The sequence below is a fragment of the Culex pipiens genome, chromosome 2 (assembly GCF_016801865.2).
Source record: "Culex pipiens pallens isolate TS chromosome 2, TS_CPP_V2, whole genome shotgun sequence".
Classification (NCBI taxonomy): Eukaryota; Metazoa; Arthropoda; class Insecta; order Diptera; family Culicidae; genus Culex; species Culex pipiens.
Window position 1 is genome coordinate 190,224,061 of NC_068938.1, and position 26,826 is coordinate 190,250,886.

The 26,826-nt window shown below is 33.4% G+C and overlaps 1 protein-coding gene across 2 annotated transcripts; it reads right to left on the reverse strand.

The window, feature by feature from the left end:
- Positions 1 to 725: 725 nt before the first annotated feature.
- Positions 726 to 25,867, reverse strand: LOC120422953 (Y+L amino acid transporter 2). Of its 2 annotated transcripts, none has more exons than XM_039586537.2 (8): positions 25,702 to 25,867; positions 10,433 to 11,186; positions 6,438 to 6,656; positions 6,102 to 6,372; positions 5,915 to 6,035; positions 1,816 to 2,019; positions 1,609 to 1,758; positions 726 to 1,546 (listed from the first exon to the last, which is right to left on the reverse strand). In XM_039586537.2, the coding sequence occupies exons 2-8, from the start codon at positions 10,761 to 10,763 to the stop codon at positions 1,310 to 1,312; spliced, it is 1,533 nt and encodes a 510-aa protein (XP_039442471.1). In that variant the 5' UTR covers positions 10,764 to 11,186; positions 25,702 to 25,867; the 3' UTR covers positions 726 to 1,309. The 2 variants fall into 2 exon arrangements, with proteins under 2 accessions (XP_039442471.1, XP_039442472.1); XM_039586538.2 differs by lacking the exon at positions 25,702 to 25,867 and adding an exon at positions 11,351 to 11,453.
- Between the last annotated feature and the right edge of the window lie 959 nt (positions 25,868 to 26,826).

Sequence of the window (26,826 nt, forward strand, 5' to 3'; positions counted from 1 at the left end):
CTGGGCCTTAGCCCAGTTAAAAAGCAGACAAACGTCAAAAAACCAAAACAAACCGAAATGACCGAGGGGTTAATGGATGCAATAATCATGTTCTATACACCCAAAGTTAAAGAACGAGAGGATAGTCCTCACGAAAAGAAACGTGAGAAAAGTGCTATTTTGCGAGGGTATAGTCCTCTCGTGTGTTCATTCGTGCATTGGAACAGTTCATCCTATTGAGTGGCTTACATGGACAAATTACCGCCACTTAGTCACCGAACCATGGTGGCCTATACGGCAAAGGCACTGTTCAATATGCCGAAGGTCTTGGGTTCGAGTCTCGGTACCAGTACTTTTTTTTTGATAGATGAACTTTTTTTGAAGATGAACCCATGAGTAAAGTACTCTCGGTATTTTCGGGATTTATCCTCTCAGTCCGCACACAGTACCATTTTACTACCGAATCGTGCTCTTTATCCTCTCGTATGCCAACGTCCAGTTCTGGGTGTAAATAAAACAAACTTTTTTCTAACTTTCAATTAATTTCAAGGCACAATCAAAGACATATGAAAAGAAAGCATTGTAAATAAATTTGAGTAAATTTTATTTTGATATTTCATCAGGAAAATGTTATGAATCGGTGGTCCCCTCGTTATTTTTCGTTCAGCCCAGTTAGCGAGCAGCATTCGGCGACTGTATTACCAAATTTTGTGTAGTTCAATACGACATAGAAATAAAACAACAGGTTGTGATACGGGTAGAGCAATAAAGCAGTTTATTTATATATATTTTCCAATTACAACATACTTCAATGCAATAAAGCCAAAAAAAAATCTGTATCAAAGATTCCTAATTAGTAATACAATACAGCCTAATGTATAATTTATGCCTAATCTGCCATAAAAAGCTTCACTTTGTTACAGTCTTGTGTGTTCTGTCGTATCGATTGATAGTGTTTTGCTTGATTGTTGGAATTGTTAGTGTTATCCTAATTATTGTTACTGAAAATGCAAGTATTGTACGTTTGTCATTTGTGTGTGCGCGTGGAATTGTTTGAACTGCTTGAGCATCGCTTTCACTCGAGAGCAAAGTAGACACACGAGGGAGATTCTAAGCCTAACTAAAGTATGCTTAAGTGCTAGTTTGAATCGATATTATTATTGCTACAATTAAATTCGTCCGAAGGCTGCAACTGCTGTTTTTGCTGGTATTTACACGCACGATATGTACCTGTGGAATACCTTTGAGGTATTTGTCTACACTGTGAATGTTTTGCTTGAGTTTCATCTCTTACTAATATGTACACAAGATCGTCGCTATTGAATTGTGATTAATCCATCTTTTCGCTGTTGGGCATGCACACAAACAGCTTGGCGCAGAACATGTTGATGGCCTGGGACCGGGCGGCAAGCCACTTCCACGGTTTGTGGATCGTGATGTAGTACACCGGGATGCCGAGCACGATTATGGCCGTTCCGATGGCCACTTCGGTGGGCGATTCAAACACGGAAAAGATCACCAGGAAGCCCGCCGTCAGGAGGAAGACTATGGGAGCCACCAACGAAACCTGGGATTTGGTTGGAAATTTAAGTTCGAAGATCTCATTTTGAACTAAGATGATATTGTTACCTTAATTGGTCGCTTGGCATCGGGATTTGTCTTGCGTAGCCTCAGCAGTCCAGCAACCGAGATGAAGATGAACAAAATTTCAACGTAGCTCACGTAGTTGATGATCGAGAAGACATCGCGTATGAACAGCAGAAGCAACGTTAGAAGGCACTGAAATTTAAAATCATTAGCCTAAACTTCAAATCGAGAAATTCTCAAAAGACATACCAAAAAGATCAGCGACGGAATCGGCGTCAGGCAGCCCACGTTGATGAGCGAGAGGGCGGCTGGCAGGTGGCCGTTGCGGGCTCCCACGAAGAACAGCCGCGACGAGGCGAAGATGGCACCGTTCAGCGAACCAAACGTCGAGCAGGCTACAAACAGTGGCATAACCCAGGCCATGAAACCGAGCATTTTATCCGCGAACGTTACCTAAAAGGAAAGAGAAAGAGTTTTATTTAGTTAGTGAAATTTGAAAGAATGAGTAGTATGGACTTATTTTTATCACTATAATAAAACAAAATCGTTTTTTTTGCTCAGTTTTGAAATGATAATGATTATGTATTAATAATTATTAGTGAATGGAATAATTACAATATATTTGTTTGTTTAGTGTTTTAAACTAAATTTGACACTTTTAAGATTTTTCCATACTTTGTATTTTGGTACCGTCAACTAGGGCGAATTGGGACAGCAGTTTTAACCACGTTAGAGCACAATATTTTGATTTTGACTCAGACCAACAAAATGTGTACATTCATTTCCAAATTTAAAACCTTTAAGTAGGGTAGGGTAGTCATCAATGAGACACTTTTGGTTTCCAACTTTTAAAGATTTTTCTCATTTTTTCATTAGCATGCTTTAATGAGCTTTTTGTTGCATTATCTTTCTTTTAATGTGTTCTAACATTGACCAAAATATGAGATCGATCCGACATCTACAGCCAGAGTTATTCAACTGTCTCATTGTAGACGAACTTGGCAGGAACAATGAGACAGCTGGGGAACAATGAGACACACTACGAAAATCAAGATTTTTCTAGTAAAACATCATGTTTTTGTATTGTTCCATTACAGGTAACTTGTCTTGAACATTTTAGAGCAATTTTGCCAACTTGAAACATTCATTAACAAAAGTTATACTAAAAAGTATTTAAATTTTGTAAAATTCGTATATTTATACCAAATAACTTTGTATTTTTGGTTAAATGAAGTTAAAACTCTATAAATATGCCAAAAATCACTTTTAATTCATGTTTTGAAAGATTTCCATAGATTTTGAAAAGTTTAATGAAGAAAAATCAAAGTGTCTCATTGTTATCCATGAGCTGAAATGAGTGGGGAACAATGAGACAGTCCTGGATACTGGGTATATTCTAAATTTTGGCCAAACCTAATGAAAGGACATTGTAGCCCAACTCAATTCCTATGGAACGTCGAAAGAAATTTGAAGAAATATTAGTTTTGGTGTAAATGGCAGCCTACGAGCGAAAAAGTATTTTTTGTCCATAATTTACTTTTACACCCCAGAATCAAACATTTATGAATAACTTTTCAAGGGAGCGTCCATAACCAAAGCCACTATTATAGCAGACGTGTATCCAGTAGATACACCTTTCCCCCAAATATGAGCCTGATTGGTTGAAACTACGACTTGTGAGAGCCATTTTATCATTGTTCCCCGTGTCTCATTGATGACTACTCTACCCTAATCTAAACACTTGAATAAATAGCTCACTTAAATAAATAGCTCAAATAAAAGTGAGCAAGCAATTATCTATTGTTGATAAATCTAGAAATGTTGTATGAATAGCGGCAAACTGCAACGTGACAAGAATAGGTCGAATAGCTTAGTGTGACGAAAATGGGTATATTTCCCCAAAAAATTGCCCGTAGCACTCAGGGATTTGTTACTTCATTCACAGTACTGTTCGACTGTTGAAATGTATAAAACTTCAATGGATACTTTTTGCCTTAAAAAAAGCTTAAAATTTGATACATAGGAATTTTTTTCTATTTTCGGTGACAAAAACATGTTTTTCAAAATACTTTGAAATGTTAAAATAGAAAAGCAATCAACTAAAAACAAAGGCAATTTCCTGCAGTTATTATCACATTTAGCTCGATTAAAACAATTTATATATAAGTGGAATTTCCATTAACTGTTCGGCAAAGAGTTTTCTTTGGCATTTTTTTGAAAACTAATGATAGTGTTTAATAAACTAATTCCGTATAATGACAAATTGACTACAACTTGCTTGTATTTTTCTGTATTTTGAAAATGCATGTTTTTACTCTAAAAAAACCTCAAAATATTTATTGTTGCAATATGAGTATCAAATTATTGTGTTTTGTCAAACATTTCGAGTGTCATACATTTTTTTTTTGAAAATTCTGAAAATTTTCACCTAACTACGTTTCTTTTGAAAAAATATTCAATTTCAGTTTGATCAGAATTTGTCATACATTTCGAATGCAATAATAACCTTTTTTGAAAATACTCAAAAATTTCGTTGGTAGTTCCGTAGTTTAGTGAAAATTTTGAGTATATTCAAAAAAATAATACTATATTCGAAATGTATGAAAAATCCCGATCATTTGATATCCATATTGAAAAAAAAAACTGAAACTATGAATATTATTTCGAAAATACGTAGTTTTATGATTTTTTTTAGTATATTCGAAAAATGTTGTTATTACATTCGAAATGTATAAAAAATTCCAATCATTTGATACCCATAATGTTTAAAAAATTGAGTATTTTTTCAATAATACGTAGTTTTGTGAAAAAAAGTTTTTTTTTCAAAAAATTGTTAGTTTTCTTTTTTCAAAAAATGAAATTCTCAATTTGACCTCCTAGACCCATCTTAATGACTCAAAATCAAATTCTAAGCAAATGTCTGTGTGTGTGGTGGGATGTTGATCAAAAATTGTCACTCGATTATCTCGACACTGGCTTAACCGATTTTGTCTATTTTGGCCTCATTCGATCCGTCTTGGGGTCCCATAAGTCGCTGTTAAAAATTGTGCAGTTTAGTTAAGTACTTCAAAAGTTATGCTAAAAAACGATTATGACTAATGTTCGGAAGATTGTAAAAAAGAGTGATTTTTGTAAGAAAACCCGCCATGTTATACATTTTTAGAAAGGTTTTTGAAACACCTTTCCAACGCGACTAAAACATTGAATATCTGACAATCCTATCAAAAGTTATCAGCACTTAAGTGTTATTTATACACTTTTTGGAGACCAGTTCTCAGATATTTTGATGAAAACGTTTGGATAGGTAGTTAAAAGACCTTTCCAACGAGCATGAATTGAATAAGCGATTTTATCATCCTATCACAAGTTGCAAGCACATAAGTGCCCTGAAATATGATGATCTGACTACCCAATCTGATGGTATGAAAAATGAGTCAAATTGATAAAACACTGAAAGGTCCGGCCCTATTGTGTCTATTTTGGATAGCATTCCCCTTTAAATGTGAGGAAGGCACCAACCACCTAAGGGTTGATAAAGCAACGTTTTTTGTAAAATCTCAAAAACTCGTGATGGTTACAATTAAACCCCTTTTTTGTTTATACAGCAGACTGCTCTACAATTTGGTTAAATATAATAACACTTCAAAAAATATCTATAGAAAGCTACAGAAAACACGAAATTTTGAACTGAAAGATTTTGTTCTAAATGAAAAAAATAACCATTCTGGATTATTTCAGATTCAAATAGTATTAAATTTCCTTTCTAATGAAATGTTCAATACAATTTACACACAGAAAAAAATCAATTCTCGAAACCGTGAAGTCAGTTCACGATTATGAGAACCACGAAGGAATATATTCACGTTTATGGTGCAAATGCACCATACTCATGAATAAATTCCTTCGTGGATCTCACATTCGTGAACTTAATTCACGATTACGGGAATTGATTTTTTCTGTGCAGATTGATGTCCAGAAATGGCAGAGATTTTAAAACTATTTTAGTTTATTTTTCAATGAGAATACGGTTCTCCGAAATATTTAGTACGCCATCAAATTGGACGTTCAATTTTACATAAAAGTCCCATTGACACTAAATTTTTATGGGGTCGTACCGACCCTCCATCACGAGATATCGAATAATGGACCTCGAGATCAGGGACCAAAATTACAGCTTAGGACAAAGTTTCACACAAATCCACCCACAAATAAAAGGGGTCGAGGCAACTGCTGTGCGCCAAGCAAAAAAGAATTTTATGTCAATTTTAATGCACTGTCAAATGCATCAAGTCATTTTGGATTCAACTCACTCATTAGTTATTAATTCGTAATCATATGCTATACTTACAGCGACTGCTTGCGACGAAAGCATCACATCCGGTGGCAGCACGGCAAAGTACGCAATGTTGGTGATAACGTAAATGATGGTCACCGTTGGCATACTGATGCAGATGGCTCGTGGAAGGTTTCTGTTAAAACATAATGAACATCATTCTACCATAAACTACCGTTAACTTGAGAATTTTTGAATGTACCGGTAGGGATCACGCAGTTCTTCCGTTACAAAGTTCAAATAGTTCCACCCAGAGTACGAAAACAGTCCATTGTAGAACGCTAGCGCGATAAACCCAGGCTGAACCTTGGAGTTCTCGAACGGATTTTGCAGCAGTTCAGTGTTGCCGGCCAGCAGGTACCACGCACCAGCGGCCACGATCACCAACAGGGCACCGACCTTCATTCCGGTGAACGTTTCCGTCACTCGGGTTACCCATTTCACATTGTAACAGTTGATTGCTGTTAAAAGACCTGGTAAAAAAAATATTGAATCAGTAACTGAGATTTGGCAACACTTCTCCCTACAAACAACTCACAAGTGATCAGTGCGGCCAGCAACCGCACCGACTCATAAGGCGCTTCACAGGTTGGCCACAGCGGCTGCAGCAGGTACTGGGCAAAGGTGATGGCCGTGATGGCGTTGCCGGCCGGGACCAAAATCAGCAACGCAACCCACAGGTACAGGAAGGCCGGCAACGGGCCGAACGCTTCCCCAATGTACGCGTAGTCGCCGCCGGACTTGGGGATCATGGTTCCTGAGAAAAGAAGCGAGAAGGATGGAATAAATTAAGACGGTTTTGGACGCCTTTTTTGCTTGCAGTCTGTACGTTTTGTGGGAAACTATGGTGCGCGGCCCAGCTGGAGTTTTTGAAGTTGGAGTTGAACCGGTTTTGGTGCTGCATTCAAATTGGGGATTTGGGTGCCAGACAAATTTGCATGTGAATTATATGCATTCCAGCTTGTCATTATGCTGAACGTTTATGAATTATAGGCTGTGTCAAATTATATTGAATTTTTGCATCCGGTGAGCGTTATAAATAATTTTTAAAATAGAACGTTTTATTAAATTGGCATTCAAGGATTTATGTATATTTTTTGGCAAATAAGTTTTTCTGTTCAATTAGTCCGTGGCAAATATTTTTCATAGTTTATGTCGTTTTTTCGCGAAAAAAAGTTTTCGTCGTTACATACATATTTTGAAAAATAACTGGATTGGTGTAAAATGCATTTAAAAACACTTTTTACATTCAAATGGGTAACTCTCTACCAACTCACACGAAATCGGGAAAATTTGCCCCGACCCCTCTTCAATTTGCGTGAAACTTTGTCCTAAGGGGTAACTTTTGTCCCTGATCACGAATCCGTGGTCCGTTTTTTTGATATCTCGTGACGGAGGGGCGGTACGACCCCTTCCATTTTTGAACATGCGAAAAAAGAGGTGTTTTTCAATAATTTGCAGCCTGAAACGGTGATGAGATAGAAATTTGGTGTCAAAGGGACTTTTATGTAAAATTATACGCCCGATTTGATGGCGTACTCAGAATTCCGAAAAAACGTATTTTTCATCGAAAAAAAAAACACTAAAAAAGTTTTAAAAATGCTTCCATTTTCCGTTACTCGACTGTAAAAAAAATTGGAACATGTCATTTCATGGGAAATTTAATGTACTTTTTGAATCTACATTGACCCAGAAGGGTCATTTTTTCATTTAGAACAAAATTTTTCATTTTAAAATTTCGTGTTTTTTCTAACTTTGCAGGGTTAGTTTTTAGAGTGTAACAATGTTCTACAAAGTTGTAGAGCAGACAATTACAAAAAAATTGATATATATACATAAGGGGTTTGCTTATAAACATCACGAGTTATCGCGATTTTACGAAAAAAAGTTTTGAAAAAGTTACTTTTTGCGTTTGTCTTTGTTTCATCGTCTATGTTTGTCGCGGGTGACCATGAACGGCCATGATCGATGACGACCAACTTTTTCAAAACTTTTTTTCGTAAAATCGCGATAACTCGTGATGTTGATAAGCAAACCCCTTATGTCTGTGTATCAAATTTTTTTGTAATTGTCTGCTCTACAACTTTGTAGAACATTGTTACACTCTAAAAAATAACCCTGCAAAGTTAGAAAAAACACGAAATTTTAAAATGAAAAATTTTAATCTAAATGAAAAAATGACCCTTCTGGGTCAATGTAGATTCGAAAAGTACATTAAATTTCCCATAAAATGACATGTTCCAAAAAATTTTACAGTCGAGTAACGAAAAATGGGAGAATTTTTAAAACTTTTTTAGTGTTTTTGATGAAAAATACGTTTTTTCGGAATTCTGAGTACGCCATCAAATCGGGCGTTTAATTTTACATAAAAGTCCCTTTGACACCAAATTTCTATCTCATCACCGTTTCAGGCTGCAAATTATTGAAAAACACCTCTTTTTTCGCATGTTCAAAAATGGAAGGGGTCGTACCGCCCCTCCGTCACGAGATATCAAAAAATGGACCACGGATTCGTGATTAGGGACAAAAGTTACCCCTTAAGACAAAGTTTCACGCAAATCGAAGAGGGGTCGGGGCAACTGCTGTGTGAATTGGCGGAGAATTACCCAAATAATAATTTATATTTTTAGTATTTTATTTTATTTTTTTGCCTAACGCAAAACGATCCGAGTTAACCCTGACGAGCTATCAATGATTTAGAGAAGACGTTTTAGCATGAAAAGATATTTTTTCACCAACTTTAACTACAAAAAGCGATCCTTAATTCTTAACCAATTTTACTCAACATTTTCACAGTTACTTATTTGTGCCTAAGGAATCGAATCAGGGGGTATCTCTGATGTACATTTATTTTTTTATTTTTACTCTAGTGGTTAATCATCAATATTATGTTCGAGGCCCTGTCCCTTTAAAGCTTATTAAAAAAATCATGTTTTCATGAAATGTACATTTTCACAGTTACTTATTTGTGCCTAAGGAATCGAATCAGGGGATATCACTGATGTCGATTTTTTTATTGTCACCCTAGTGGTTAATTATCAATATTATGTTCGCGGTTCTGTCACTTTAAAGCTTATTTAAAAAATATATCATGTTTTCATGAAATGTAATAAAAGTTGGATTTCAATCAAGTGCCATTTTATTTTTCGGTTTTGTTAGTTTTCTGTTCAGTTTCAGTACAAAAAAAAATAAAACTTACTGGAACCATGTCTTATTATCAACTCTTATAAAATTCAATTAAAAACAAACAAGAAAAAATCGTTTTCTGTTCTTAATAATCTTGAGTTGGTGTCTTAGAAGTATGGTCTGCGGTCATATTTTAATTCTAATTAGTTCAAGTTTACTGAAAATCTGGAGCAACATTTAAAATGGTCGGATATCATGCTATCTTGTTGCACGTGCCTTTTGGGCCAAATTGAGTTAACATTGTAGTCACTATTAATATGAAAGAAGTTCAAATCCTGTCGTGCTTTATTGACACACCCTGAAAATTGCTGTATTGGCGACAACTGGCCAAAGCAATTTCAGGTCAGAACGCGTTTGACACACGTACATGCCCGACTATCGTAAACAATGTTGATTATTGCGTGGTCTTGTTTTTGTTTTCAAGGACATAAACTTTGAAAAATATTTGCAACGGCCTTATGCTATTATTTTGAAAACGTTTCATCTGAACAACTTTTAAATGTGAATTATTCGTTTCAAGTTAGCCTCATAAGTTTTAGTTGATATCCTTGGAAAAAATTAAGGAAATTTACAAAACGCCCATGTTATCATTATTTTGACAGCAACTTTATTTAGTAAGAAAATTGGTTTTTGTTGTTTTCATAAAAAAATCATAAAAAATTCCTCAATAATAGTTTTAAAAAAACTGCCATTTTATAAAGTATTTTATTTTATATTTTAAAATCACTACCAATTTCCGATGCTGGATATTTATTGTTTCTGACTATTCCTGTAGAAATCAAGTTGTTTAACACCTAAACACCTAAACCTAAATTTGTATGAAAATTACCCATTTTGCTCGAGCTTGGGAGTTTATGTGTTAATCAATCAGACATGACGTCTAAAAATAACACAAATAATAGTCACAAAAAACTGTAACATTACTAGTTCAAAATGCCTCAACAATATGATGAATGTTTCAAGACAATGAGTAATGGGCTCAAAATAATCATTGCCAATGCAAATATAAAAAAAAAAACCAAAAACATTTTTTAATTTCAGGTCACTTGTCGGAACTGCCACAATCGCAAACATAAATAACAACTCAATTCCGGCTGTCTTGCCTGTGGTCAGCAGATAACAGCTCTCAGCACTGTCAAACATGTTTTCGCACCGCTTCACGTTTCTATAGATTTCGTTTTTTTTCCTTGCCCCAACAGCTCCAGCGTACATGTACTCATCTTCATCTTGAGCAATTTCGTGCACGCAAGCGACGGTAAACGTGTGGCCGTTGATAACCCGCGCGAAATTGGCATAAACTCAATTAGTCTCAAAAGTGATAACGAGTCTCTGTCGTACGATCCTCACCTAGTTCGGCGTAGCACAGTGCCCCCACCATGCTGAGCACCCCGGACAGGATCCACACGATGATGGCCTGGCCGATCGAACCGGAGTACAGCAGCACTCCCTTCGGGGACACGAAGATCCCGGCCCCGACGATCACTCCCACGATGATCGCCACTCCGTCCATGAGACCGAGCTCCTTTTTAAGCTTGATTCCGCCACCGTCACTATCACTGTCGGTGTTGTCAGCTTGCAGCTGACCACTGCCGGAACTTGGCCGGCGATTGGTCGCTCGGGAAGCTTCACCGAAGCCCTGCACCGGGACCAGCCCATCTCCGGCGGCCACTTTCGCCATGGTTGAGCACTGTTTCGCGCACTTGCGGATCTTCCCAGCTCTACAAAACTTGTCACTTTCAAGTGCTCCTCTTCTTCCTCTCTCTCTTGAACACAATCACTACTGTTAACTTCTATCCTTGGCTCTATTATATCACAATCACTACTAAATTATAGAATTAGATGCCTTTCATCACCCCCTGCGGAAGGTCATCACCGGGTTTGAGCTCGGTCGGTGTTCTTGTTATCAGCTGCTTCCGCGGAGTTGACCTCTAAACGGAGGGCCACCACAATCGGTACCACTGGAAATTTTGGCTGTCAACCACGTGTACTGGCTCGACATTCCGAACTTGGCCTGTACGTGATGATCCTTCCCCTCGTGTATGATACAAGACAGGCAGGTCTACAGGTGCTTCCAAACGATGCGGTCAACGATCCGGCGATTCTGAAACAAGAAAAAGCACTCATGAAAGCATACATGAAAACGGATGTAGTAATTTACTGGAGAGGGAAGAAGAACTGGAAGAGATGCAATCGAAAAGTTTGAGGAAAGGAAATGTAAAAAGCGAAAAACAAGAAAATTATGCGAATAATAACAAGCAACAATACCATTTTTGCGATACAAACTGTGGGATGAGCAGTCGATCGAAGAGAAATAAATTTCCAAAAGCAAAAACCGGCGCGATTTCGTTCGCGTGCTCTACGAACGAGCTACAAAGCATCACTGAAGCTTCGTGAAGCCGATCGTGTGTGCGAGGATGGAGCCAATCGTACCGGGGCAAAGTTGTTTGGGCGTTTTTTACTTGTTGGTCGAAGTACTGTGAAAGGTATTGAAATACTTGGCAGAACTGTAAAGTTTTTAATAGTTTCAATAAACCAAATATTCAGTATTTGCAAAAAAAAATTCTACTAAAATTTGATTGATTGATATTTTTTGCAAATAAGTTAAAAAAATATCAATCAAAATCAACAAAATCAACAAAATCAACAAAATCAACAAAATCAACAAAATCAACAAAATCAACAAAATCAACAAAATCAACAAAATCAACAAAATCAACAAAATCAACAAAATCAACAAAATCAACAAAATCAACAAAATCAACAAAATCAACAAAATCAACAAAATCAACAAAATCAACAAAATCAACAAAATCAACAAAATCAACAAAATCAACAAAATCAACAAAATCAACAAAATCAACAAAATCAACAAAATCAACAAAATCAACAAAATCAACAAAATCAACAAAATCAACAAAATCAACAAAATCAACAAAATCAACAAAATCAACAAAATCAACAAAATCAACAAAATCAACAAAATCAACAAAATCAACAAAATCAACAAAATCAACAAAATCAACAAAATCAACAAAATCAACAAAATCAACAAAATCAACAAAATCAACAAAATCAACAAAATCAACAAAATCAACAAAATCAACAAAATCAACAAAATCAACAAAATCAACAAAATCAACAAAATCAACAAAATCAACAAAATCAACAAAATCAACAAAATCAACAAAATCAACAAAATCAACAAAATCAACAAAATCAACAAAATCAACAAAATCAACAAAATCAACAAAATCAACAAAATTGACAAAATTGACAAAATTGACAAAATTGACAAAATTGACAAAATTGACAAAATTGACAAAATTGACAAAATTGACAAAATTGACAAAATTGACAAAATTGACAAAATTGACAAAATTGACAAAATTCACAAAATTGACAAAATTGACAAAATTGACAAAATTGACAAAATTGACAAAATTGACAAAATTGACAAAATTGACAAAATTGACAAAATTGACAAAATTGACAAAATTGACAAAATTGACAAAATTGACAAAATTGACAAAATTGACAAAATTGACAAAATTGACAAAATTGACAAAATTGACAAAATTGACAAAATTGACAAAATTGACAAAATTGACAAAATTGACAAAATTGACAAAATTGACAAAATTGACAAAATTGACAAAATTGACAAAATTGACAAAATTGACAAAATTGACAAAATTGACAAAATTGACAAAATTGACAAAATTGACAAAATTGACAAAATTGACAAAATTGACAAAATTGACAAAATTGACAAAATTGACAAAATTGACAAAATTGACAAAATTGACAAAATTGACAAAATTGACAAAATTGACAAAATTGACAAAATTGACAAAATTGACAAAATTGACAAAATTGACAAAATTGACAAAATTGACAAAATTGACAAAATTGACAAAATTGACAAAATTGACAAAATTGACAAAATTGACAAAATTGACAAAATTGACAAAATTGACAAAATTGACAAAATTGACAAAATTGACAAAATTGACAAAATTGACAAAATTGACAAAATTGACAAAATTGACAAAATTGACAAAATTGACAAAATTGACAAAATTGACAAAATTGACAAAATTGACAAAATTGACAAAATTGACAAAATTGACAAAATTGACAAAATTGACAAAATTGACAAAATTGACAAAATTGACAAAATTGACAAAATTGACAAAATTGACAAAATTGACAAAATTGACAAAATTGACAAAATTGACAAAATTGACAAAATTGACAAAATTGACAAAATTGACAAAATTGACAAAATTGACAAAATTGACAAAATTGACAAAATTGACAAAATTGACAAAATTGACAAAATTGACAAAATTGACAAAATTGACAAAATTGACAAAATTGACAAAATTGACAAAATTGACAAAATTGACAAAATTGACAAAATTGACAAAATTGACAAAATTGACAAAATTGACAAAATTGACAAAATTGACAAAATTGACAAAATTGACAAAATTGACAAAATTGACAAAATTGACAAAATTGACAAAATTGACAAAATTGACAAAATTGACAAAATTGACAAAATTGACAAAATTGACAAAATTGACAAAATTGACAAAATTGACAAAATTGACAAAATTGACAAAATTGACAAAATTGACAAAATTGACAAAATTGACAAAATTGACAAAATTGACAAAATTGACAAAATTGACAAAATTGACAAAATTGACAAAATTGACAAAATTGACAAAATTGACAAAATTGACAAAATTGACAAAATTGACAAAATTGACAAAATTGACAAAATTGACAAAATTGACAACATTGACAACATTGACAAAATTGACCAAACTGAAAAAAATTACAAAATTGACAAAAATGACAAAACTGACAAAATTTGCAAAATCAACAAAATAAAAAAAAATACAATAGCTGCGATTGTCTTGGGCTATCGCTGATTTTTAAAGCAATATTATTTACAGCGATTCCATGTCAAATTGACTTAAATTTGGCCTGGGAGTTCCTCGGTCAAAATAATTAAACCCATATTTTTTTTTGCTTGACGATTAGATGGTACTAGCCGAGATAGGGTGTTCACAAAATCGGCGTGATTTCCGCAAAACCACATTTTGAAATTTTTCTCCGAAACAGCTGAACCAATTTTAGCTCGCCGCGTTTTTAAAGGAAGCTAATTATCACAGCGTAACAAAATATTTTTTTTATTTTTTGGCAGCACGAAAAAAAATGCTCCTCTAGAGATCGGCTTCCCGAACACAATGCAACCTGGCGCATATTTTTATTGTTATCCTAACTCGAGATATTCAATGCAGAAGTTTTGCATATGAATCACCCCCCGTCGAAAAATATTTTTTATTTTGTTTTCTCTGTAACTTCTGATCAATTAGGTCTTTTTGGATGCTTCCGGTGTCATTCGACGGTAAATTGTTAGAAAAACTCAAGATTTGGTCCCATTGGCCGGTTCCCGTAACCGGTTCCGGAGGAAATCCGGAATATTGACCAAAACTGTGCAGAAACTTCAAAATTTTGAAGTTTTTTGCTCCTAATGCGAAGTGAACACACTATAGCATCAAACAATCCATACAAACTAATAAAAATGTTGGTCCCAGCATGTTTGAAGGTGTCTAATTGAAAACGTGGCCATTGAGAACCGGTTCCGGTCAATCCGGATCCGGAAACTCTGGAAAAAAATAAGCAATGTTTTCACAATTCCAATCTGTCAGACAGATATAAACAAATGTGTTGTTGAAGCATTCTTTGCTACTTCAAATTCATATTACCACCAAAACATGGCCAAGTGGCCAACGGGAACCTGCTCTGAATGTTCCGGATCAGGAAACCTGTGGAATTTTTTTATTTTATTAATTTGATTAAGCAGTTTTTATTAAGACATTTTTAATGTATCTGAAAAAAAAAACATCTAAATTGATTCAAAATCAAAATCTAAAATGTGGCCAAGTGGCCAACGGTAACCTATTCTGGATGTTCCGGATCATGGAACCAGTGGACACTTGACTTTTTTTAAATTTTAAAAGCATTTTTTCATTAAGAAATTTTCAAGGATTCTGGAAAAAAATGATTTAATTCGAAAGCAGAAATGTGGGCAAGTGGTCAACGGGAACCCCTTCTGAATGTTCCGAATCAGGGAACCAGTGGATACTTGATTTTTTTTTGTTTATTTTTTAAAGCATAATAAAATAAATAAATTTTCTAGATTTATAGAAAAATCTGAATTAATTCAAAATCAGAATCAGAAATGCCTAGTGATCAACAGGAACCCGTTTTAAATGTTCTGAAAAGAAAACAAAACTTATTTGATAAGAAATATTGCCAAGTGGCCATCGGGAACCCGTTCTGAATGTTCTGGATCAGGGAACCAGAAGACACTTGATTTTTTTGTTATTAATTTTAATAATGCATATTTTAATTAATAAAATTTTAAATTCCTGGAAAAATCTGAATTTATTTAAAATTAGAAATAAAAATGTTGCCAAGTGGCCAACTGTTCCAATTCTGGAACATTCAGAACGGGTTCCCGATGGCCACTTGGCAATATTTCTTATTACAAATTTTAAATAAATTCAGATTTTTCGGGGAATTTTAAAAAAAATATTCATTAAAAAATGCTTTATAAAATAAACATAAAAATCAAGTGTCAACTGGTTCCCTGATCCGGAAAATTCAGTACGGGTTCCCATTGGCCACTTGGCAACAAAATAAAAAAACAACTTGGCAACAAACAAAAAAAAGTCTAGTGACCGCTGGTTCTCTGAATTGGAACAGTTGGCCTTTTAGTAAAATTTGTATTTCTTATTTTAAATAAATTCAGATTTTTTCAGGAATTTAACAAAAAAAATCATTAATTAAAATATGCTCTATTAAAATAAATAAAAGATCCGGAACATTCAGAATGCGTTTCCGTTTGCCACTTGGCAACATTTCTAAATCGGATTTCAAATGAATTTTGAATTTCTACAGGAATTTAAAAATTTCATTAATCAAAATATGTTTTTCGAAAACTTGATAAACATTTAAAATGTTCACTGGTTCCCTAATCCGGAACATTCCGAACGGGTTCCCGTAGGCCACTTGGCAATATTTCTAATTCTGATTAAAAAAAATGTGATTTTTTCAAAAATTAAAAAAACAGTAATTTAAATATATATTTTTTAATAAATAAAAATTGTGACCAGTCAGAACAGGTTCTCGTTGGCCACTTGGCAACATCTTTAATTTTGATTTCAAATAAATTTAGATTTTTCTAGAAATCTAGAAAATTTCTTAATTAAAATATGCTTTATAAAATAAACAAAAAAAAGTCTAGTGACCGCTGGTTTTCTGATTTGGATCAGTTGGCCACTTAGTAAAATTTGTATTTCTTATTTTAAATTAATTCATTTAACTAAATCCGGATAATTCAGAATGGCTTTCCGTTGGCCACTTGGCAACATTTCTAATTCTGATTCAAAAAAATGTGATTTTTTCAAAAACTAAAAAAAAATCAGTAATTTAAATATATGTTTTTAAATTAATAAAAATTGTGACCAGTCAGAACAGGTTCTCGTTGGCCACTTGGCAACATCTTTAATTTTGATTTCAAATAAATTTAGATTTTTCTAGAAATCTAGAAAATTTCTTAATTAACATATGCTTTTTAAAATAAACAACGCTGGATCTCTGATTTGGAACAGTTGGCCACTTGGCAAAATTTGTATTTCGTATTTAAAATAAATTCAGATTTTTCCAGGCATTAAAAAAATTATTAATTAAAATATGCATTATTAAAATGGAAAAGATCCGGAACATTCAGAACGGGTTCCCGATGGCCACTTGGCAATATTTCTTACTACGAATTTTAAATAATTTCATATTTTTCCAGGAATTTAAAAATTTCATTAATTAAAAAATGCTTCATAAAATATACAACAAAAAATCAAGTGTCAACTGGTTCCCTGATCCGGAACATTCAGTACGGGTTCCCGTTGGCCACTTGGCACATTTTTAATTCTGATTTTAAAAAATGTGATTTTTTCAAAAATTAAAAAAATCGGTAATTTAAATATATATGTTTTTAAATTTATAAAAATTGTGACCAGTCAGAATAAGTTCTCTTTGGCCACTTGGCAACATCTTTAATTTTGATTTCAAATAAATTTAGATTTTTCTAGAAATCTAGAAAATTTCTTAATTAAAATATGCTTTATAAAATAAACAAAAAAAAGTCCTGCGACCGCTGGTTCTCTGATTTGGATCATTGGTCACTTAGTAAAATTTGTATTTCTTATTTTAAATAAATTCAGATTTTTTTCAGGAATTAAAAAAAATCATTAATTCAAATTCGCTTTATTAAAATAAATAAAAGATCCGGAACATTCAGAATGGGTTTCCGTTTGCCACTTGGCAACATTTCTAATTCGGATTTCAAATAAATTTTGAATTTCTACAGGAATTTTAAAATTTCATTAATCAAAATATGTTTTTCGAAAACTTGATAAACATTTCAAATGTTCACTGGTTCCCTAATCCGGAACATTTAAAACGGGTTCCTGTTGGTCACCTGGCCACATTTCTTATTCTGATTTTGAATTAATTCTGATTTTTTTAGAAATCTAGAAAATTTCTTAATTAAAATATGCTTTTTTTTAATTAATAAACATTTCAATTGACATTGTACAATTTCACAATTTTATTAATGTAAAAAAAATATATATTTTAAAAACTGTTTTTCTATATTTTTGGAAAAAAAATCACAATTTTTTTGAAATTAGAATTAAAGATGTTGCAAAGTGGTCAACGGGAACATTTTCGTAATGTTCTTGATCAGGGAACCAGTGGACACTTGATTTTTTTGTTATTAATTTTAATAATGCATATTTTAATTAATGAAATTTTTAATTCCTGGAAAAATCTGAAATTATTTAAAATTCGTAGTAAGAAATATTGCCAAGTGGCCATCGGGAACCCGTTCTGAATGTTCCGGATCATTGAACCAGTGGTCAATTGAAATGTTTATTCATTTAAAAAAAGCATATTTTAATCAAGAAATTTTCTAGATTTCTAGAAAAATCTGAATTAATTCAAAATCAGAAATGTGGCATGGTGACCAATAGGAACCCGTTTTAAATTTTCCGGATTAGGAAACCAGTGAACATTTGAAATGTTTATCAAGTTTTCCAAAAACATATTTTGATCAATGAAATTTTAAAATTCCGGTAAAAATACAAAATTTATTTGAAATCAGAATTAGAAATTTATTTATTTTATTATGCTTTAAAAAATAAACAAAAAAATTCAAGTGTCCACTGGTTCCCTGATCAAGAACATTAAGAAAATGTCCCCGTTGACCACTTTGCAACATCTTTAATTCTGATTTCAAATAAATTGTGATTTTTTTTCCAAAAATATAAAAAAACAGTTTTTAAAATATATATTTTTTTACATTAATAAAATTGTGAAATTGTACAATGTCAATTGAAATGTTTATTTATTAAAAAAAGCATATTTTAATTAAGAAATTTTCTAGATTTCTAGAAAAATCAGAATTAATTCAAAATCAGAATAAGAAATGTGGCCAGGTGACCAACAGGAACCCGTTTTAAATGTTCTGGATTAGGGAACCAGTGAACATTTGAAATGTTTATCAAGTTTTCGAAAAACATATTTTGATTAATGAAATTTTAAAATTCCTGTAGAAATTCAAAATTTATTTGAAATCCGAATTAGAAATGTTGCCAAGTGGCAAACGGAAACCCATTCTGAATGTTCCGGATCTTTTATTTATTTTAATAGAGCATATTTCAATCAATGTTTTTTTTTATGTTCCTGAAAAAATCTGAATTTATTTAAAATAAGAAATACAAATTTTACTAAGTGGCCAACTGATCCAAATCAGAGAACCAGCGGTCGCAGGACTTTTTTTAGTTTATTTTATAAAGCATATTTTAATTAAGAAATTTTCTAGATTTCTAGAAAAATCTAAATTTATTTGAAATCAAAATTAAAGATGTTGCCAAGTGGCCAAAGAGAACTTATTCTGACTGGTCACAATTTTTATAAATTTAAAAACATATATATTTAAATTACCGATTTTGTTTAATTTTTGAAAAAATCACATTTTTTTTAAATCAGAATTAAAAATGTTGCCTAGTGGCTAACGGGAACCCGTACTGAATGTTCCGGAGTAAAAAGAGGTTTGGGTGTTCTCCCCATTCAAGCCTTCGGACTCCTAGGTTCGAGCAGAAACTTGAAATAGAGACCACAAAAGACCCGGGGGTCGTTAATGTGGATGGTTTGATTTTGAAGAAATACAAATTCTGCCAAATGGCCAACTGTTCCAAATCAGAGATCTAGCGTTGTTTATTTTAAAAAGCATATGTTAATTAAGAAATTGTCTAGATTTCTAGAAAAATCTAAATTTATTTGAAATCAAAATTAAAGATGTTGTCAAGTGGCCAACGAGAACCTGTTCTGACTGGTCACAATTTTTATTAATTTAAAAATATATATTTAAATTACTGATTTTTTTTAGTTCTTGAAAAAATCACATTTTTTTTAAATCAGAATTAGAAATGTTGCCAAGTGGCCAACGGAAAGCCATTCTGAATTATCCGGATCTTTTATTTTTTTTAATAAAGCGAATTTTAATTAAATGAATTTATTAAAAATAAGAAATACAAATTTCACTAAGTGGCCAACTGTTCCAAATCAGAGATCTAGCGTTGTTTATTTTAAAAAGCATATGTTAATTAAGAAATTTTCTAGATTTCTAGAAAAATCTAAATTTATTTGAAATCAAAATTAAATATGTTGCCAAGTGGCCAAAGAGAACTTATTCTGACTGGTCACAATTTTTATTAATTTAAAAATATATATTTAAATTACTGATTTTTTTTTAATTTTTGAAAAAATCACATTTTTTTAAATCAGAATTAGAAATATTGCCAGGTGGCCTACGGGAACCCGTTCTAAATGTTCCAGAATCGGAACAGTTTGCCACTTGGCAACATTTTTATTTCTAATTTTAAATAAATTTAGATTTTTCCAGGAATTTACAAATTTCATTAATTAAAATATGTATTATTAAAATTAATAACAAAAAAATCAAGTGTCTTCTGGTTCCCTGACCCAGAACATTCAGAACGGGTTCCAGATGGCCACTTGGCAATATTTCTTATCAAATAAGTTTTGTTTTCTTTTGAGAACATTTAAACGGGTTCCTGTTGATCACTAGGCATTTCTGATTCTGATTTTGAATTAATTCTGATTTTTCTATAAATCTAGAAAATTTATTTATTTTATTATCCTTTAAAAAATAAACAAAAATAATCAAGTATCCACTAGTTCCCTGATTCGGAACATTCAGAAGGGGTTCCCGTTGACCACTTGCCCACATTTCTGCTTTCGAATTAATTCATTTTTTTTCCAGAATCCTTGAAAATTTCTTAATGAAAAAATGCTTTTAAAATTAAAAAAAAAGTCCAGTGTCCACTGGTTCCATGATCCGGAACATCCAGAATAGGTTACCGTTGGCCACTTGGCCACATTTCAGATTTTGATTTTGAATCAATTTAGATGTTTTTTTCAGATACATTAAAATGTCTTAATAAAAACTGCTTAATCAAATCAATAAAATAAAAAATTTCCACAGGTTTCCTGATCCGGAACATTCAGAGCAGGTTCCCGTTGGCCACTTGGCCATGTTTTGGTGGTAATATGAATTTGAAGTAGCAAAGAATGCTTCAACAACACATTTGTTTATATCTGTCTGACAGATTGGAATTGTGAAAACATTGCTTATTTTTTTCCAGAGTTTCCGGATCCGGATTGACCGGAACCGGTTCTCAATGGCCACGTTTTCAATTAGACACCTTCAAACATGCTGGGACCAACATTTTTTTTTAGTTTGTATGGATTGTTTGATGCTATAGTGTGTTCACTTCGCATTAGGAGCAAAAAACTTCAAAATTTTGAAGTTTCTGCACAGTTTTGGTCAATATTCCGGATTTCCTCCGGAACCGGTTACGGGAACCGGCCAATGGGACCAAATCTTGAGTTTTTCTAACAATTTACCGTCGAATGACACCGGAAGCATCCAAAAAGACCTAATTGATCAGAAGTTACAGAGAAAACAAAATAAAAAATATTTTTCGACGGGGGGTGATTCATATGCAAAACTTCTGCATTGAATATCTCGAGTTAGGATAACAATAAAAATATGCGCCAGGTTGCATTGTGTTCGGGAAGCCGATCTCTAGAGGAGCATTTTTTTTCGTGCTGCCAAAAAATAAAAAAAATATTTTGTTACGCTGTGTCATATAAACATACAATTGTCTTGAAACTGAATATCTCATCCATAAAGTCATGCACAATCTCTGAGCTTCGTTTTCAGCATCCCTCCGAGCTTTCCCCACTGAAAGAGTTTGCACGCTCACCAAATTGCTCTATTCTGAGACGGTCCAGCCCAAAGACCAAATTTGCGCCACAAGTTGTCGCACACAAAAGTAGCGGATAATTCAATCAAAAGTCCATCCATTTCGCTAACATCGCCCGTAAATCATTCGCTACGCAGATTCTTTGTCCAGATTTTTAGCCTACTGGACAGAGGAAGTTTCGCGTGGGAGGTATCGAGCTCTTTTTTTCGTAGCCTATTTGTGCAAAACAAATTTAGCGTGTATTTGCTTTCGCTTCTCTCTTTGCTAAATCTGAGGCAGATCGTCATCTTGGAGAATTTCAAAGCCTGGATTAGAGACGATCGTGGGTCGGACATGATATTGTTGCTCGCGAGAGGATTAAATTAGAACCGTTGTTCCCTCTCAGTGTACTTGTAGAACCAGACATGGAGTGAATTTATTAAATGATCGTTATGCAAATGCGTTTTGCATTTAAATGGTGATGCGACCGTTTCGTTAAGTCCCTCATTTTTTCAAAAATTCAGTTAATTTAGTTGCTCAGAAGTTTTTTTGCTGTATATTTATTTTTCTTTTCAAAAAATTGTATTCATTAAGGGTGGTGGTTTTAGAAACAAATTTTATATGAAACATTCAGATGTAAAGAATTTTTCATGCCAAATCCATGCTACTTAGTGTTGCCATTCACAGAGACACTTAACTTCAACCAGATGTCGCGTAATCCACATAAGCAATGTGCCTCTCTGTCTCGTTATTCGTTTGATCGTAGCTAAGATTTTGCTCTAATTCAAGTGGATTTGGAGTGTTCCGCTGCTTAGACGTAGTATTACACAGCAAATAAAGTAGTAATTTATCTGCGTGTAAAAGACCTGGGTGTAAAATAAATCATGCATTATTTTATGAAATTCTGTGTAATATTACACCCTAAAAAATATGTAGCCCATCAGTATGGGAAACCTACTTGACCGAAATGTCAAGCTCATATATACGTTTATCCTTTTCAAATTCACATCGGTCTGATGGCCGAGCAGGCTAAGGCACCAGTCCTTACTGTAGGTGCTGGGTTTGAGTCCCGTCGGTTAAGTGACTTTTTTTACGAAGGTGATGTGCATTTTTTTTGCTGTGTATACATCCTTCTCATGACGATTTTGCATCAGCTGTTTCATAACTTTATCGCATTCCCACAGGAAAATCAATATGCAAGCAACTTATTTTGTGACGCCTTCGAAACAAAGGTATTAGTGTGTTGATTTGTAGATAAACTAGTAAAGCCACAACATGGAGTAATAAGAGTGGGGGAATTTGATTAATAAACTTTTTCTAGGTAGGAGGATCATATAACTTTTTTCATTCAGCATTCAGTATTTTATTTTGTCAGAAACAGAGCTTAAATGTATCATATTTCATGTCATACAAATCAATGTCTAACAGTTTTTGGACGGTGTTTTTATACCTTATCAAAAGTTTTCTATCTGAATCAATATATCGAAAAGTTAAAAAAAAATCCTTTTAGATTGACTCTTGGAATGAAATATATATTTAAAAAAAATCATTCTGAGAAAAAATTTACCGAAATGTTGAAATTTTTGCAGATTTTTTTATCGTATTACCGTTTAAGTGCACAGGTTTTGAGCAGTTGCTTTTTGTGTGTGTATTTTTTAAAATTTATTTTTACTATATTTAAACACCCTAAAGAAAAGCAATTCTTGTTATGTTTTAGATAATCAAAAAGAAGTCTTTCGAATTTCTATAGTAGTTCTTTACTGATGAAACTATAAATGGTTGAAGCCTTTTAAACTCAAAAAATATGAATAAAAAAAGATAAAACTCATCTTAATCATCGGAATTCTTTGCAGGTTACACAGAGTTAAAAATAACCAAAAAATAACAAAACAATTTTAACTTAGCTGTGTAATTATCAAGATGTTATAGAAAACCAGGCCCGTAGCCAGGGGGTGGGCTTCGGGCTGATGTCCTCCCACTCCCCCCCCCCCCCACCCATAATTTTTTGGAAGACATATGGGAGAGAGGGAGAAAAGCACAAAAGAAGAAGAACAATTCTTCTTTCAGCCAGTCAATTTCGGTGATTGACCATGAAATAATTGATTAATGAAATAATTTCAATAGCCAAATACTTGAATTTCAAATGGTGTTGAATAATAAAACGTTCAAGCGATATACAAGTTCTCGCTTGCTAGTCGTGCATGCTACCACTGCGCTGGGCGGCCAGCTGAAAACGGGAGAGATTTTCGTGTTACTCGTTCTAGCCTCGCTTCTAGCGTTCGATAAACGTCACGGATTTGTTTAATTGTTTAATAAACTGTTTAAAATCAATATTATCAAAAATCTTTTTCAATTTTGTTGATAACACAACATCAATGACACATTTGACAGCAATTTCCACCATACCAAATATAAATTGACGGCAAACTGAGGTAGAGCAGGCAATGCGAGCGCCTCGCTGGTATTTTGTAAGATTCTCTCCTCTCTAAACATATTCGTTTGTGACTCGGGTCGACGGACGGAGTAGGCAACGAAATTCACGAAGTAGGTATTTGTTTCACTGTGTGAAGATTCGTTCGGTGATGAGTGAATGATTTCTGATCTTTGAGACGAAAATCGTCTAATTTTCCAGTATTCTAGATTTCTTTAAACTTAAATATAAACTTGATCAGCAGTTTGCCGACAGCTTAAAAAAAATTTGAAATTTGATTTTTTTATGTTCTTAGTCTTCTCTTTTTCCATTTTGTCTAAAAAAAAATGAGCTTGAAGAAAAGGACATCCACTCAATGTAGAACTTTAGATAAGTTAATAATTTTGTGTTTTGTATATCTGGAATATTTTATAGAAAAGGTACAATTAACAACTGTCCTACTTTTTGCACAATGAAATATGAATTTTCAGACAAAAATATGACATATTTATTTCATACCGGGAAAACTAATTCGGGATTTGCTAATTACTTGTTGATAAAATAAACCGGAAATTCTTATTTCCAATAAACTTCTTCAATTTGAATTTACTTAATGTTCGCTAATATGACTATAAAAAAAACATTTGAAGCTATTTATAGCATGCCTCTTCTGATTGTATTTAACTGATTCAAATAAAAAAAACTAGAAAACAGAATCACCGATTACGTCAATTACTGGCACGTGAACCCGCTTTTCAGCAGCCACAGGTTATTTCCCGCTCTAAGCTCCAAGTTTAGATATCGTGCAGGTATGCACCTCTAGCGTCACTTCAGAGGGATTAGAAATAAAAAGGGGTTAACCTCATAATACAGATTTCGATAAAAACGTCTGAGGTGCTCGATCGCTCACGCAAAACTTCATCATAAGGTGAAGCAACCTCCATCACATCGCACCTGGCGGACTTTCTTCTTACAATTTTACCCCTTTTCTTATTCTTGATGATATGTTCGGTTGATATCATTTCAGGCGGACTTCTTCAAGAAGGTCCGTTAAAAACGCAGAAAGCAAACCCATTATTATGGGAAGTTTTGCATGACGAATTGAAGTTTTTTTTGTGTTTTGCCAAAAGGGGTTTCTCGTTCCTATATGAACCGGCCAAAGCACAGTCCAACTAAATAATATTATTTTCATTTATGATTGCATATCCAGAAGGTTGGCAGCCCCACACACAAACGCAGACAGATACCAGACACGGTGGAGGTCGTATTTGCAGGGGGAGCTTGGGTTAAGTTATAACTCCTACTACCTTAATTTACCTTAATTTAAAGAATTTTGAACAATTTTTCAACCAACCCGATAGACAGTTTTTTCTTAAATTTGTGCTAACAATCCGAAGTTGACAATCCAAAGGTCACGAGTTCAAGCCCCGTTCCACTCTCTCCCCTACTGAAAACACTCGCACTTTTAGGTGCCACGGTATCCAGTTCGGCCAGAGTGGCGACGACAGCGTTTTTTTTAGCAGAGAGGAGAATTACCTTGCCCAAGAGTCCACGTGTTTTGTGTGGTACAGAACAAATTGCCAACGAAGGCACACACCTCTACAACTAGCGTAAAACGGCATGGTGCTTTCCCGTGGGACTTTTTCTTCTTCTTCTGTTTGGTTAAGGGGAAATTGTGCAACGGAACCTAGCGTGGCTCTGGATATGTGATGACGAAACACTAAACTTAAACACCGTCAGACGCAGAGTTTATTTTATCGATTGAAGCATAAAAGTACTCTCATTGGACTTACCCAAAGCATGACTCATTAGGGGCAATGTTTTATTCACAAAACAAACCGAACTTAAATCACATTTCACAGCTTCACTAAAAAGGCACTTTTCTTTAAAAATAAAAAAAAACCTCGAAAAACGAAACTCTTTTGCCACGGAGGACAAACTTTGCCGGTCGAAATGCATACGTACACTGACTACAAAATGTGCCTTTCGTTTGGAGCACATTGCGATTAGCAATTCTCTCCTTAGCAGCTCTCACTCTCTCGCATAAAACAACAAACTAAAGTTAATACCAACACATTGACTAAACTAGCAAGCAGAGGGCAAAACTTGCATGCAACTTGTGTGAAGTTATTCACAATACAGCCAAAGCGAAACTCCAACTCCAATTAGCATACATGTGCTGAACATGTGGATGAACAGTGAAGAAGAAAAATACAGAGAGTGGGTTTGGAGAGAGCATGAAATTTTGCCGCCAATATGTTGAGAGACCGGCTTGCCGGCAAATTATGCTCTCTCAGTTGCAGTCTTCTGCTTACCTGAAGATGAGGTCAATGTTTGTTCAGGTAGCTGCGGTTCCCAAATTGAATTAAAAAGTCGAAGTTATTAGTGTTTGATTAATCAGATTTTAAAATAATTTTACACCCATATTGCAATAACTGAAAATTTGAGTTCTTATTGCCGTAAACCGGGGTAACATTGATAGAATTTTGATTTATTTTTGGAATATTTTTCAACTAATAAGGTTTATCTTAAGATTATTACTTTAAAACATGTACTGGGGTAGGCCACACAAGGTGCATGCACCATTTAAAAAAAAATTCAATAGTGTTTAATCATATTTTGAATTCCGGGGTGACTTTGATAGTCATAGTTATTCTTGTAAAAATCAGATTTAATGAGATCAAATTTTATTTTTTTTTTGAAGGTTGCTGATACATTTTTAGCAAAAAAAAATCCATGTTTATAATTAGTTAACTAAGTTTATAAGCTTTTTAACAAAATCATATAAATTTTAGGTAAAATTGTTATAAAATCAAAATTTTGGCTAAAATTCGTTAAAACTAGTTTTGTTTATAAAATTATCGAATCATATTGCACTTAAAACTGAAATCAAAGCAAGAATCAAAAGTTTTCACATT

What these genes read in the sequence shown, in the direction of transcription:
- LOC120422953 (XM_039586537.2), bottom strand. Translation starts at nt 10,763, where the DNA reads ATGGCGAAAGTGGCCGCCGGAGATGGGCTGGTCCCGGTGCAGGGCTTC. An exon ending in GAACTGCGTGATCCCTACCG is followed by an intron (nt 6,036 to 6,101) that starts GTACATTCAAAA and finishes ATGTTTTAACAG; the next exon opens with AAACCTTCCACGAGCCATCT. An exon ending in TTTCGTCGCAAGCAGTCGCT is followed by an intron (nt 2,020 to 5,914) that starts GTAAGTATAGCA and finishes CTTTCCTTTTAG; the next exon opens with GTAACGTTCGCGGATAAAAT.